The sequence below is a fragment of the Hippoglossus hippoglossus genome, chromosome 1, assembly GCF_009819705.1.
Source record: "Hippoglossus hippoglossus isolate fHipHip1 chromosome 1, fHipHip1.pri, whole genome shotgun sequence".
NCBI classification, from domain to species: Eukaryota; Metazoa; Chordata; class Actinopteri; order Pleuronectiformes; family Pleuronectidae; genus Hippoglossus; species Hippoglossus hippoglossus.
The window spans coordinates 24,064,805-24,076,612 of record NC_047151.1 but is presented as its reverse complement, the minus strand read 5'-3'; the positions used below and the strand labels follow the sequence as shown (position 1 = coordinate 24,076,612).

Genomic DNA, 11,808 nt, shown 5'->3' with positions numbered 1-11,808 from the left:
TATATGTTTCATTACCACTGATTCCTGCTTCCTGCGGACTTTGAAGCAACTTGCCGCCTCTCTTTGCTTAAGTTGCATACATGTAGTACCTGCTAGTGTAAATAATTAATATAAGTTTCGCATTTTTATTCAAATACTTGTCTCCAGGTAATTTGTTTCCCAACCACTGTCATGGTATAGCTAACACAAGTTGGCAGATTTGTTTTCTTTCCGTGAAAATGTATAAAAATGCATCAGCACAATTTTATAAATTCAATTAAAAATGAGATAAAGGTTCTTTTAATCTGTGGGGAAGAAATTTCTGTCTATTCAGTTGTTTTGAGAGGAAATTTATTGCTAAACTTTGTTTAATAGGGAGTTTAATAATACTTTCAATAACATTCATTTGTAGAGAGGTTGCGGCTGATTTATAATTTTTTTAAAAACCTTTTAAATGTTTGAGCACCGCAATCAAAGAGTGGAGTGGAGGAAGTGATCTCTGAAGTGGATTCTTTTCAAGACCTGCGCCCATAAAACCAAAAGTCTCTCACTGGTTCCATCACAAGATGTAAGTGTTTTTTTAATTTGAATAATAAACCTTGAAAGTAAATGATGAAAATTTTAAAATTGGTCATCTAGTGCCTTATCCACTGGTGCAGGTAAAAAAAACTTTTCCTTGGTTTTATTCTCTTTAATTTATATAAAACTGTTTGTATAGGAGGAGCAGTATGAACAACCCTTACCTTAGTTTGTCTTCGGTGAAAGAACCCAAATATCTTAACATGCACGTTTTACTCGATAGGTCAGGAGGGCCGGCAATAGCACAAACTACTGATGCGCTTCTAGAACGTACATTTTTAAAACAAAGCCGTCATTACAATTTGAATATGAACTTTTCTCCCCACGCTCGAATACATTTTCGAATTTGGAATAAAAAGCGACGGCCCAGGTTGAGATTCGCTTCACACTCATCCTGGTGTGGGAACGTGTGCATCGTGTCAAACTTAACCCAAACTCTGCAGGTGTTCAGGAGGATGTGGGTGAAGCTGTTGCCCTTTTCAGGCTGAGAGACACTTTCTCAACATGAATCTGCTCACACGCATCAGCAGAGCAGCAGGAAGGGACCAAAAGGCATTTTCCCTGCAGCGTTCGCACTACGTGTAAAAACCCACCGCACTCGTCTCCTCCGCAGTTTACATTAGTCACCAATGAGCATTCAAGGTCAAACGAGTGTTTTCATCCTCTTAATAAAAGCAGACTTTTTCTACTTCCTACGCTTATCGGAAAAAAAATATACCTGTAGTTTATTAAAATGGCAAAAAGTTGCTTCTGAAACATTAATCTGCAGAGAAAAGCCGAGGAAAACAATATTGTTGGATCGAATTCACTTATTCTAATTGAGTACATCTGGCTAACTAACTGTTAAATCGTGATAAAAAAACGTGTTAAGCTTGAAGCGAAGAAAAATGTTTAAATCCAGCAGAATTTCTTATTTAAATCTAGTAGCGAAGGAAAATAGAATTGAATCGCTGTGACAAGCGTTTCGGGAAAGTCTCTTTTCAAGCCTGTGAACAATCTGAGCGAGAGTAACAGTTTGTATGTGATGTTTGAAATATTGTCTGTCCTGCAGTTGTCAAATGTTTCACTATTATAATGTGGGTTTATGATGGTTGTTGATATAATAACGTTATTTGATATTGTTTGTCGCTGTAATAACGTTGGTCGGCTGCTGATGATGACGTAGCGAGTGGTGTCCCAATTCCTAGGGGAAGATTTTCCAGCTCTCCCCCTTGTGGCCTCGTTTGGAGGGGACACGCCCAGAGAAGGGCCCTTCATATCTAGGGGAAGGGCCAAGTGAGAGGAAATGGAACAGGGCCTTAGTTTTAGCTCCTGTCTCTTTAAGGCCCCCCCTTCCGATAAAGCTCAGATTACTCTGATTGGCCCGCTTTCCCACTCTGTTGTGATTGGTTAACGGCTTCCAGTGCGTGCAGGTAACGCCGGTCCTGTGCTCTCACTTTATCCGACTGTGCTCGTGTCAGACCCGCTGCTGGGAATGCATTATGCAAATATGGGGCAGTGTGATGTCACATGACTTCATAACGATGACAAGACTTTTCTGCAATTTCACGAGCACAAAAGCATAAAACGTCTCCTCTATTTAAAAAACTGTTTGATGGATCTGTTTTGGGGAACAGACCTGAGATTCACCAGCTGTGTGTGTGTGCTGGGGGGGGGGGGAACTTAAATGATTTAGTCTTCAAAATTGAACTAAATAATAAATATCTTCTGCTGACTCATAACTTCAACACTAGAAGTCAATATCGTGAGTGGGAATCTTTCTCTTTTCCACTTTATTTGTGTTGTTGTCGATGTCTAAGTTTAGAACTGACACTGTTTGAAAACCGTGGAGCTGTTTATGTTTTTCTACATGAAGTACTTGAAATACTACTGTGTGTGCATGAGATACAATTCATCCCCACGTTTTGATTAATGTTCCCATGTTTTGATCGATGTGAGGTAAGTGTGTGTTTTCAGAGAGGCAGCACAACAGAACGGCCCTTCTCTACTACACTCTGGACTATTCTGACCCCCATAGTAAATGGGTTGAAACGGCCCACGGTGATCTGTAATGTGGGTTTACAGCCTCTTAATTACATCATTTTTCTTACTTTCCAGAGATAAGTGTTGCAGAACGAAAGTGTTATGGAACCAGAACGAACATAACTTTATTCCAATGGTCCTGATTTCATAATTTCATCATTGGATCGTCACTGGTTGGTAATTTGTATAAGGTTAATGTGGAGCAGTGTGAAAACCTGAGGTCATGATGAATTAATGGGGAGAAGATTTATTCTGGGATAATGTTGAGGTGAAGCGATATTGCTGTGGGATGGATAAGCCACCACACATTCAATGTAGGGTGAAATATTGCACTTGAACTTTCAATATTTCCAGCAAGGTGCTTTTGCTGCAGTGAAAAAGAACATAATCCATCATCCCAGGAACCAATCGTGTAGAACGAGACGTACGTTACCACACACACCTTATGTCACGCATTTGGTGTTAACACCTTGTTTTGATAACTGTGCTCAGTCATCTGCATCCTCGCACTAACTTTACCTTGACCGCCGCAGGTTGATTAATTAGATTAAGATTAAATTGGATGTGGTGTGCTTTGCCACAATTAAGATTTCATTGCCTCTCTAAGACTTACATGCTGCAACATGTCTTTGGATAGTGAGAGGGATGACAGGACTAACCCAGCATGTCAGCTCGCTCTGTCAGCTCGCTCTGGTCTGTCAACCCAACCTGGTTCTGCTGGGCCGGCTCCCAGTGTGCATGCTTGTGTTGTGTGCACAGATTACTCAAAGAGTGAGAATGAATGAATCAAAACATGAGAACGAATGAATCAAGGTGTACAAATGAATCAACCAAAATGTGGAAGCGTATGAATCAAAATGTGGGAACTAATTAATCTAATTGAGAGAAGAAATGAATCAAAACATGGGTTTGTATTTGTCTAGATGTGGGAATAAATCAAGAAGGTTGCAATGAATCAATCAAAATTGTGGGAACAACTTGTATCTCCAGCACATGCATTAGCCTTTTGAATGTTTAATGGAGTAAAAATTGGCCTCTGCATCAAATTCTCCTCCTCCCTTGACCCGTCGGGGCTCCGTTTCATTACTGCTGCATTAAATCCATATTCAAGGTTTCCTGTTATTTACATGTATATTAAATATTTATAGTACATCTCAAATATGTATCATGCAAAGTCAAAAACACCAGAATATGCACTTACATTTGAATTCACCGTCTTTCATATCACATGCAACATCCCACATTTCTTACTCCTTTATCATTTCATTTGTTACTGCCACTGTAGTTAGTATAAGTACCTTATTCTCATTTCTATAAATATGTGACACTATTTTATTCTTTACTTGTATTTTAGATTTAATTCTTCATTGTGTTTTATTCTATTCTACTTCATATTGTTCTGCACTGTTATCTTGGAGCGAGCTCAAGAATTTCCTCAGGGATTAATAAAGTCTTATCTCGCAGCTCAAACATGCCACAGAAAATGTGTTGCTCGGATTAGCTCACATTAGAAAAGTGAGAAGCGGATATTTTGCCGTGAGCCATGAACTCCCTGTTTATAGAATGACAAGAGACACAACCTGTCAACCTGGGACCAAATAAATTCATCCACCGTGGCGAGAATGGCGAAGGCGCATATGCATAAACTGAACTCATAAGCCAACTTGATCAAAAAGCTACATGACAGGGAATTTCTTTGCTGATACAGGGTTGAAAAGACGAGACCCAGTGATCCATGTCCCTGACATTTTAATTCAACCTTCCGATTTAATTGAAAATATATTTTTCTCTGTGCGATCGCACACTTAGCAGGGGAGAGGATTTCTTTGAAGGTCTGCTGCAGTCATTAGCGCGATCTCCGAGCTTGGGCCGCTATTAATATTGCAGACAGAAGGTGTGGCCGGGTCAATGCCAGTGGCCTATCCAATTATTGCATCCCATTTAATTAATCTGAATAAATTATCAATCCTACTGAGAGCAGTTAGAAGCTTGTGGTCTCACACCGGCTGCTCAGCTCAGTTAACAGGATTATAAGAAGCTGTAAGAATCCTGTGTGTGGGTTTACACTAAAATGTCTTTTGTTTATTTTAACGAAGATCCAAGTAATTATCCAAACCATTATCTTTCTCTAAAACTAACAAGGTTATTTTAAACCAAACCTTCATCACATAACTGTTTTTTACTTATGATTTCTATAAGTTTAATCTGTTGCACATCTCCTGTCTATAAACAGTACAGCCTGAGAACAAAGGTCAGACCTGGCAAAAGTTTAAAAAAAGACCTGAACACAACGGATACCTCAGGAAAATATGCAGCATCTTCTGGGCTAAAAAGATTTCAAATGAAGAACTTGACACGAAGACTAAGAGCCAGACTGTGGTGCCGGAGGGAGGATGTCGGTCGATACTATGACTTGGGCGTATCCTCAGAATGAACCATAACTGCGAACCACAGATCGCCCCCCCGGTGGACACGACACGGAAAATGCTAACAAGGCTGGCTCAAAGCAACATGGCGGCGCACTGCGATGGGAAACCTCAAAGACATGGATCTGACCGGGGAGAGGCACAACACGTGGCCCAGCACAGACTCATGTGGAGGCCAATTGTCGAGGAGGATGAGGATTAACTAACTAACTAACTTGCTAACTAGCTAAAACTCCAGATAAGATAATTGTATGTTAAGTCTTAATCTGAATACTAAGTACAATAACAAGGGTTGTGAGGTGATGAGCTGCAGTGAAAAGCAGAAACATCGGATTGTTTAATTAGCGAGCAGGAAACCAGGGAACTGTGCCAGGATCCAACTTCCCCAGGTTCCCTCCACGTTAATTGGCTGTATAACATTTTATATATTGCATTTTTTTTTTTTTTTTTGCCAACTGGGAGCGCGACAGCATTAATCTGGCAGACGAGCAGCGGTGGGAGGTTGTAGGGAGATAATGAAACTGTCATGAATAGTGGGTCAGCGGGGACGTGACAAATGTTAGTCTGCGCCGCTCCCTGGCAGGTGCACCTGGCCACGGTGAAATGAAGCAGAGGAGGGAAGGAAACGTTCATGTAAAACACGAGGGTCCTGGAACTGAACAGATGTTGAACACAGTGGGGGAATGTTCTTTCTTACCGTCACTGTCAATGCACGTGCAGCATATAACATGTATAAACCTCATTGTTTTTATATTCTTAGTTATGGGAAGTTTATTATCTTAAAAGAAGGACGTTATGTTTTCACCGCTGTCCATTTGTTTGTTTGCCTGCAGGATTATGTAAAAACAACAAAACAGAATTCCACTAAACTTAAAGAATGTGATATGGGTCTAGTGAAGATCCTGGAATATTTTGAGGGTTTTTCAACATTTTCACATTTTTTTCACCCCCAAGGGATTAATTCATGGATCTGGATAAAAGAAAATTCAAGCACATGAATGGACCTGATGTGAGTGTGTGTGCGATTTGGTGCAGTTGGATTGAATCAGCAGTTTCTGCATTTGGAATTACGCCAAAAAACTACTGAACAGATTTCCACAGAACTTGGTGGAAGGATACGTTTCAGGGAAGAACCCAATCAATGTGGGTGCAGATCTGGATCAAGTGGCTGATCTGTGTTGTGTGTGTTCTTTCACTTCCTTGCAGGAGATGGTGTTATTCCACCATTTTCCCATTTCCCAAGAGAATAATCCAGGGATCTTGATGAAAACAAGCAGGCACATTTAAGGGGCTGAAATTTAGAGCATGAGTTTGTAAAATGTGAAAAATCTGGATCTATTGGATTTAAATGTGTCTTCACAAGGGGGATGTTGAGGTATATTTTCTGTAAGTGTCGTTCTTCTTGTTGGTTGGTTTTTACAGAGAAATACAAAAGAGATCATCATGAAACTTGGTGGAAGTTTGGACATGAGGAAGAACTCACGAGACGTTTTATGGATTTTCTCTCTTCATCGCCTTCATGAACATTCCAAGATCGTTTTCATTTGACATTTCAACAATCTTCCAGGGACTAATTTAAGGATTTTGATGAGAAAACCAGGCACATTTATTGGAGTGATATCTATAGATCTGCTGCAGCTTCATTGGAGCGGAGGTACGTGCTCCATTCTCTGTGTTTTATGGTATTTCTACTGTGAAACTTGAGGTTTTAAAACTCTGTACTGTTGCCTGCTGGGAAAAAAAACTATGAAACATCAGTGTGCAGAACTAGGACAGGACAAACAAACACGCGAGAGTCAATTAGCTCTTTGGTTAATCGATCAGAGGAGAGACCGAATCGACTCGTCCCTGCTTTTGCGTGTCAAAGGAATGAATAACTCCACAGAGTGAAGCCATTTCACTTTTCTATTGATTAAAGGCTGTGTGTGCGTGTGTGTGTGTGTGTGTGTGTGTGTGTGTGTGTGTGTGCGTGTGTGTGTGTGTGTGTCCGGGCAGCAGCTGCTCCCTCCCTCAGTCCTGCAGCGGCGGACGCATCTCGGAGCGCATTCGTCTGAGGAGCGCGTCAGCGGCACAGAAAAGCCCGAGAGCTCCCCCCCCACACACCCACACCCCCCCCTCACCAAACCTCCTCTGCAGCTCCGGGACTCACAGACGGATCATTAAACCCATTTCACCGGCTGAACGCGATCCAGCAGCAACTTTACCTCTCTTTTCATTCCTCTTTATTCCTCCTCCGTACCTGGCTGCCTCCTGCAAAAAAAACCTCTCCAGCGCCAAAGAGGATCCGCGCACTGAAATGTGACTGGATCTGCGTCTGTCTCAGGGTGAGCTCATTATATGTATTTCTTGCAATCATCGATTCCTCTGAGGATCCAATTAGGATTAATGTCTCATGTCAAGGACGTGGCTTGTTAGGATTATTGATAAGTTAACATAAAGCAACATTTGACTCCTGCTCCTTCCTGTTAATGGCAATAATTCGATGGAGGCAGTTAACTCAAGCAAAGATGCAAAGGTGGAGTGTGACATCCTGCTACGTGCACTTAAATCTTTGAGTGATTCATATTAAACTTATATACTGCAAACAGTTTTTCTTTACCAGGCTACAAATCACAACTATCATAAATATCAAATATATCTTTACTTTGCTCCTCACTGACTCAATCGCTCCACACACACCACGAGGAGAAGGGAAAAGCTTTTCAGTGTTTTTCCATCCAGGAATGTGTTACTTGCTGCTGTTTGCTGTGCAACAGACCTGTTAATACAGCTGCAGGCGGAAAAAAACAACCTCTGATATCTATGTTTCTCTAAGCAGATCTGATTGGATCCCTTTGGGGGACTAAAGGTGTCGAGGAAGAGGAGGAAGGGAGAGTGAGGAGGGTGGAGGGGGGGTGGTGGTGGTGACGATGGGGTGTAGGGTTTACTTTCCTCGAAGGTGAGAGAGTCTGTTAACTGCTGCCGGTGGATTATCGGGTTCAAACAGCCACTCCCTGGAGGATTAAACGTACACGGTGCACACGGACCGCACGGGGGACCAGGACTCCACAGCTTCATGACTTCAGAAGATTCATAAGATGTGGCCAAAGATGTGGGGCCACGATTTATCTGCAGAATCTCTTACCCACACAGAACATAAAGACCCACAGAGCACGAGACTGAAACCCAGGACCTAATCTGTTAAGGGATTTGACCATTTTGGCGTCTGTTTTTTGCTTTTTCTTCAACGAGTCTATGTATGGATTTTAATGAGGACCAAGGGAAACGTGTACACGGAGCCTCATAGTCCAGAGATCTTCACCCCTCCGGCAGCAGCATGGATCTGCCCCAGGACCAGCGTTCGGACTGGGGCTCAGTCCATCCCAGTGTCTCTTCCCTGCTGCAGCATGACGGCTCTCAGCAAAGCATCAATCACACCTACAACCTGCACGGCTCTCTCATGCTGCCCCCTACCTTCAGCACCCCAATGGCGCCCCTCCATCAACCTCTGCCCTCTCTGCTCCCCTCCTCCTTCATTCCATACTCCGCCCTCATCCCCTCCCCTCTCCTCTCCACCATCTCCCCCCTGTCCTTTCGACAAACGTCCTCTTCTGTCGACCAACCCTCCTCGTCCTCCTCTCTTTTGTCCGCATCCACCTTTTCCTCTAATGACTTGGCGAACCTGGAGAGCATGTTGCTCTGGACGCTCCACGAGCCCAGCACCATCGCTCTGACCATCATGTACTGCCTCTCCTTCATTTTGGGATTCATCGGGAATTTAATGTCCCTGCGCGTCCTCACCAACAGGCACAACCGACGGCTAGCCAGCGTCAGTGCCACGCGCAGTCTGCTGGTCAACCTGGCGGTGTGCGACCTGGCCGTGGTGTGCGTGTGCATGCCCATCACGCTCGGGAGCCAGATCTACACGGCCTGGGTGTATGGCGACCTCCTCTGTCGAGCTGTGCCCTTTACGCAAGCCGTCTCAGTGTCAGCCAGCGTGCTAACGCTGACGGTGATCAGTGTGAACCGCTACTACAGCGTCCAGTCACCGCTGCGAGCTCGCTCCATGTTCACCCGCCGCCGAATCCTGGCAACCGTCGCCGTGGTGTGGGTGGTGTCCTCGATCATGTGCGCTCCCATTGCGGTGATGAACCGGCGGCGGGAGATCAGCTTCGGGACGTTCGCCATCTTGGTCTGTCAGGAGGAGTGGCCTCAGCATCGCCTTAAACAAGGGTAGGTGCCCCGACAGACTGCAGATTATAATGTGTATCTGATGTAGACAACATTATTGATCATCAGGCTCGAGGGTCCTGACGCACCAAGCACCAAGAGTCAGGCCTGAATGATCTTGAGCTGTGGTTGAGTATGAAATGAGTATTAGTTTCTGTGTTGTTCCGCTCCATTGGCAATAATTACCTCTTAGTGAACGATCGAGCTTGTTGAATTGGAGGAGGCAGAGACGGGGGCGGGGGGGGGGGGGGGGGGGGGGGGGCGAGCTGTGATTTCATCCTTTCAAAGTGTCTTCTCCTTTACTGTTTACTCTCCTCAAGAAAATAAAAACACTCAGATCGACACCGGGCACCAGAACAACGATAACTCAAACTCGTGCGAGACATATTTTTATTTCATTGTTTTTGCCTTGACACACCTATACTACGTCTAACCTGTCACGTCTGGCGGAGAACTTACACGCAGGCCGTCCGTCAGCTGGCTGTCATGTGTAGTATTTCGCATTGCGTTTGAGAACAACGTGCCAAACAAGATGTGAGGTTACGTGAAGCGGGCGAGAGTTGTTCTATAAGAATGTACTTGCCTTTCAAGTCAGTGAGCTCAGGCTGTCAAATTAAGCACTATTGTCTCCCCCAGGTTGAGAGACTGAGCATTTTTATTCCCTTTCGCTTTGTATCTCAGTGTCTTGTTTTCCTTAATCACGACTTGTTAAACAGCTCAGAAAGACTCTTATTGTGTAGAGTCTGCACTTGTCTTTGAGCTGTTACAGCTTCATTGTCTGTGAATCACTGCAAAGTGTAAGAAATAGTGTTTTTCTACAGAGACCCTCAAACCCAGTTCTCTTGGGAATTCAAAGACAGTTCTGATGGGTTTTACATCGTCACAGAGATTCTTGCTTTGTGTTGATGAAAACCGGAGCAAATTGAACAGTCTTTCAAAGAGCCCATTGGGTCACTGAAGACTATACAGCGAATCCATAATTTCAAATGGAGCATGTTGTTAGTGTAATACAAATATTATCATTGCCTCCCCAGTTTGGAGAGAGTCAGCCATGAGTGTTTTTTAAATGATATAATAGAGACATTTTAGCTGAAAAGATGATAGATTTCAAGAGTATCTTTTTAGAAATTGATATCTGATTGTTAATACCTACCTTTTCTCCTACAGATACAATGTGCTACTGTTCATGATGCTCTACTGCTTGCCAGTGACCTTTAACCTCAGCATAGGCTTCCTGACCGGGAGGCGGCTTTGGGGAGGAAAGAAATCCACCTTCGGGGATCTCGATCCTCGCAGCCAAGCTCTGCACACCTCGCGCCTCAAGACTCGGCAGAAGATCGCCAAGATGGTGGTGTGCCTGGTGCTGCTGTTCGCCATCTCCTGGCTGCCGCTGTACTTGGCCGACCTTTGGATCGACTGCGAGCAGAGGCCGCCCTCTTGGCTGCTGCAGACGCGGCCGTTCGCCCAGTGGCTGGGCCTGACAAACTCCAGCCTTAACCCCATCTGTTACTGTTTCATTGGAGATCTGTATCGCTCAGCGAGGGTCATACGGACACGATACTACCAGAAGGTCGCCGCTATCTTTGGCTCCTCCTCGTTCTCCACCACTGCTGCAGTGGTGTCCTCTGCCGCAGTGATTAAAGACACCAAAGTGACTGCCGCTGAGCACCGCCATATTTCTGCTGCTGCTGTTGCAGCGTCTGCATCAATGGTGACAATCCCCAGGCTGTTGAGCTTGGCTCGAGGCCAGGGGCTGGGGCAGAGGGTCAGAGACAGTTCAGACAGCCGAGCAGGATCCGACCACAGCATCTCGGACTGGTGTCGATCCAGTCCCAGTCTGTGGGACAGCTCCTTGTTCCCCTGCCAGCTCCACACGCTCCAGCACTCCATACAAAGGGCAGAGTTCCTGCCCACAAGAAGACACTCAGTGAATGAGAACGCAGGATCATTAACTTTACAAATCGAGTCGTTGGAAATAGATGTGCTGCCTCTGAGGAGTCATTCCGGAGACAGAATACATTGTCTGACGGCTGATAAGAGAGACACCATCACCATGGGAAGAGACGCTCTCTGTTTTACTGGGCAGTACAAAAGAAAACCATCAGAGACCTACTCTCTGGTAGGAGACAATGAGGATGAAATAACCGATATGACCAGCCTGTGAAAGCTGCGGATTATCGGATGCATCAGGGAGGAAGGCAGGAATTTGTCCTTCTCTTTTGGTCGCGCAGGCAGCAAAAACACACACAGCTCCACAGATTCACAGTTTGCCGTTGACGTGTAGGTCAGTCTCTTGCGAAAAGCCATTGTTTGACTTGAGGATGAACTGACATGGCGGACTCTCTCCCTCTTTCTGCGTAGTCGCTCTTCGTATCACCTAAAGCACAGGGGACCCAGCGCCAGTGTTTGCACTGATGAGGCCTTTGAAGGCCGGTAGAGGCAGCGGAGATGGAGTGAGCGCTGCAGGGGAAGGGTTGCAGTGCTATTTAGCCCTGGGCTACAACGCACCAGTAAGAAGGATGGATTGCAGCAATGCACTATTATAGTTGAGTCATATCACGAGCGATGAAGCTGCTACGTCACATTTGCTTCA

General features: G+C 44.6%; 1 protein-coding gene across 1 annotated transcript; it reads left to right on the top strand.

The window, feature by feature from the left end:
- The first annotated feature begins 7,051 nt into the window (after positions 1 to 7,051).
- LOC117770383 (prolactin-releasing peptide receptor-like) lies at positions 7,052 to 11,447 on the top strand. The gene is made up of 3 exons (XM_034599771.1): positions 7,052 to 7,330; positions 7,825 to 9,218; positions 10,383 to 11,447. Exons 2-3 carry the CDS (start codon positions 8,323 to 8,325, stop codon positions 11,377 to 11,379), a joined length of 1,893 nt encoding a protein of 630 aa, XP_034455662.1. The 5' UTR covers positions 7,052 to 7,330; positions 7,825 to 8,322; the 3' UTR covers positions 11,380 to 11,447.
- The last annotated feature ends 361 nt before the right edge of the window (positions 11,448 to 11,808 follow it).

Coding starts and splice junctions, on each gene's coding strand:
- LOC117770383 (XM_034599771.1), top strand. CDS start 8,323: ATGGATCTGCCCCAGGACCAGCGTTCGGACTGGGGCTCAGTCCATCCC. Junction 9,219..10,382: donor CAGCATCGCCTTAAACAAGG/GTAGGTGCCCCG, acceptor TTTCTCCTACAG/ATACAATGTGCTACTGTTCA.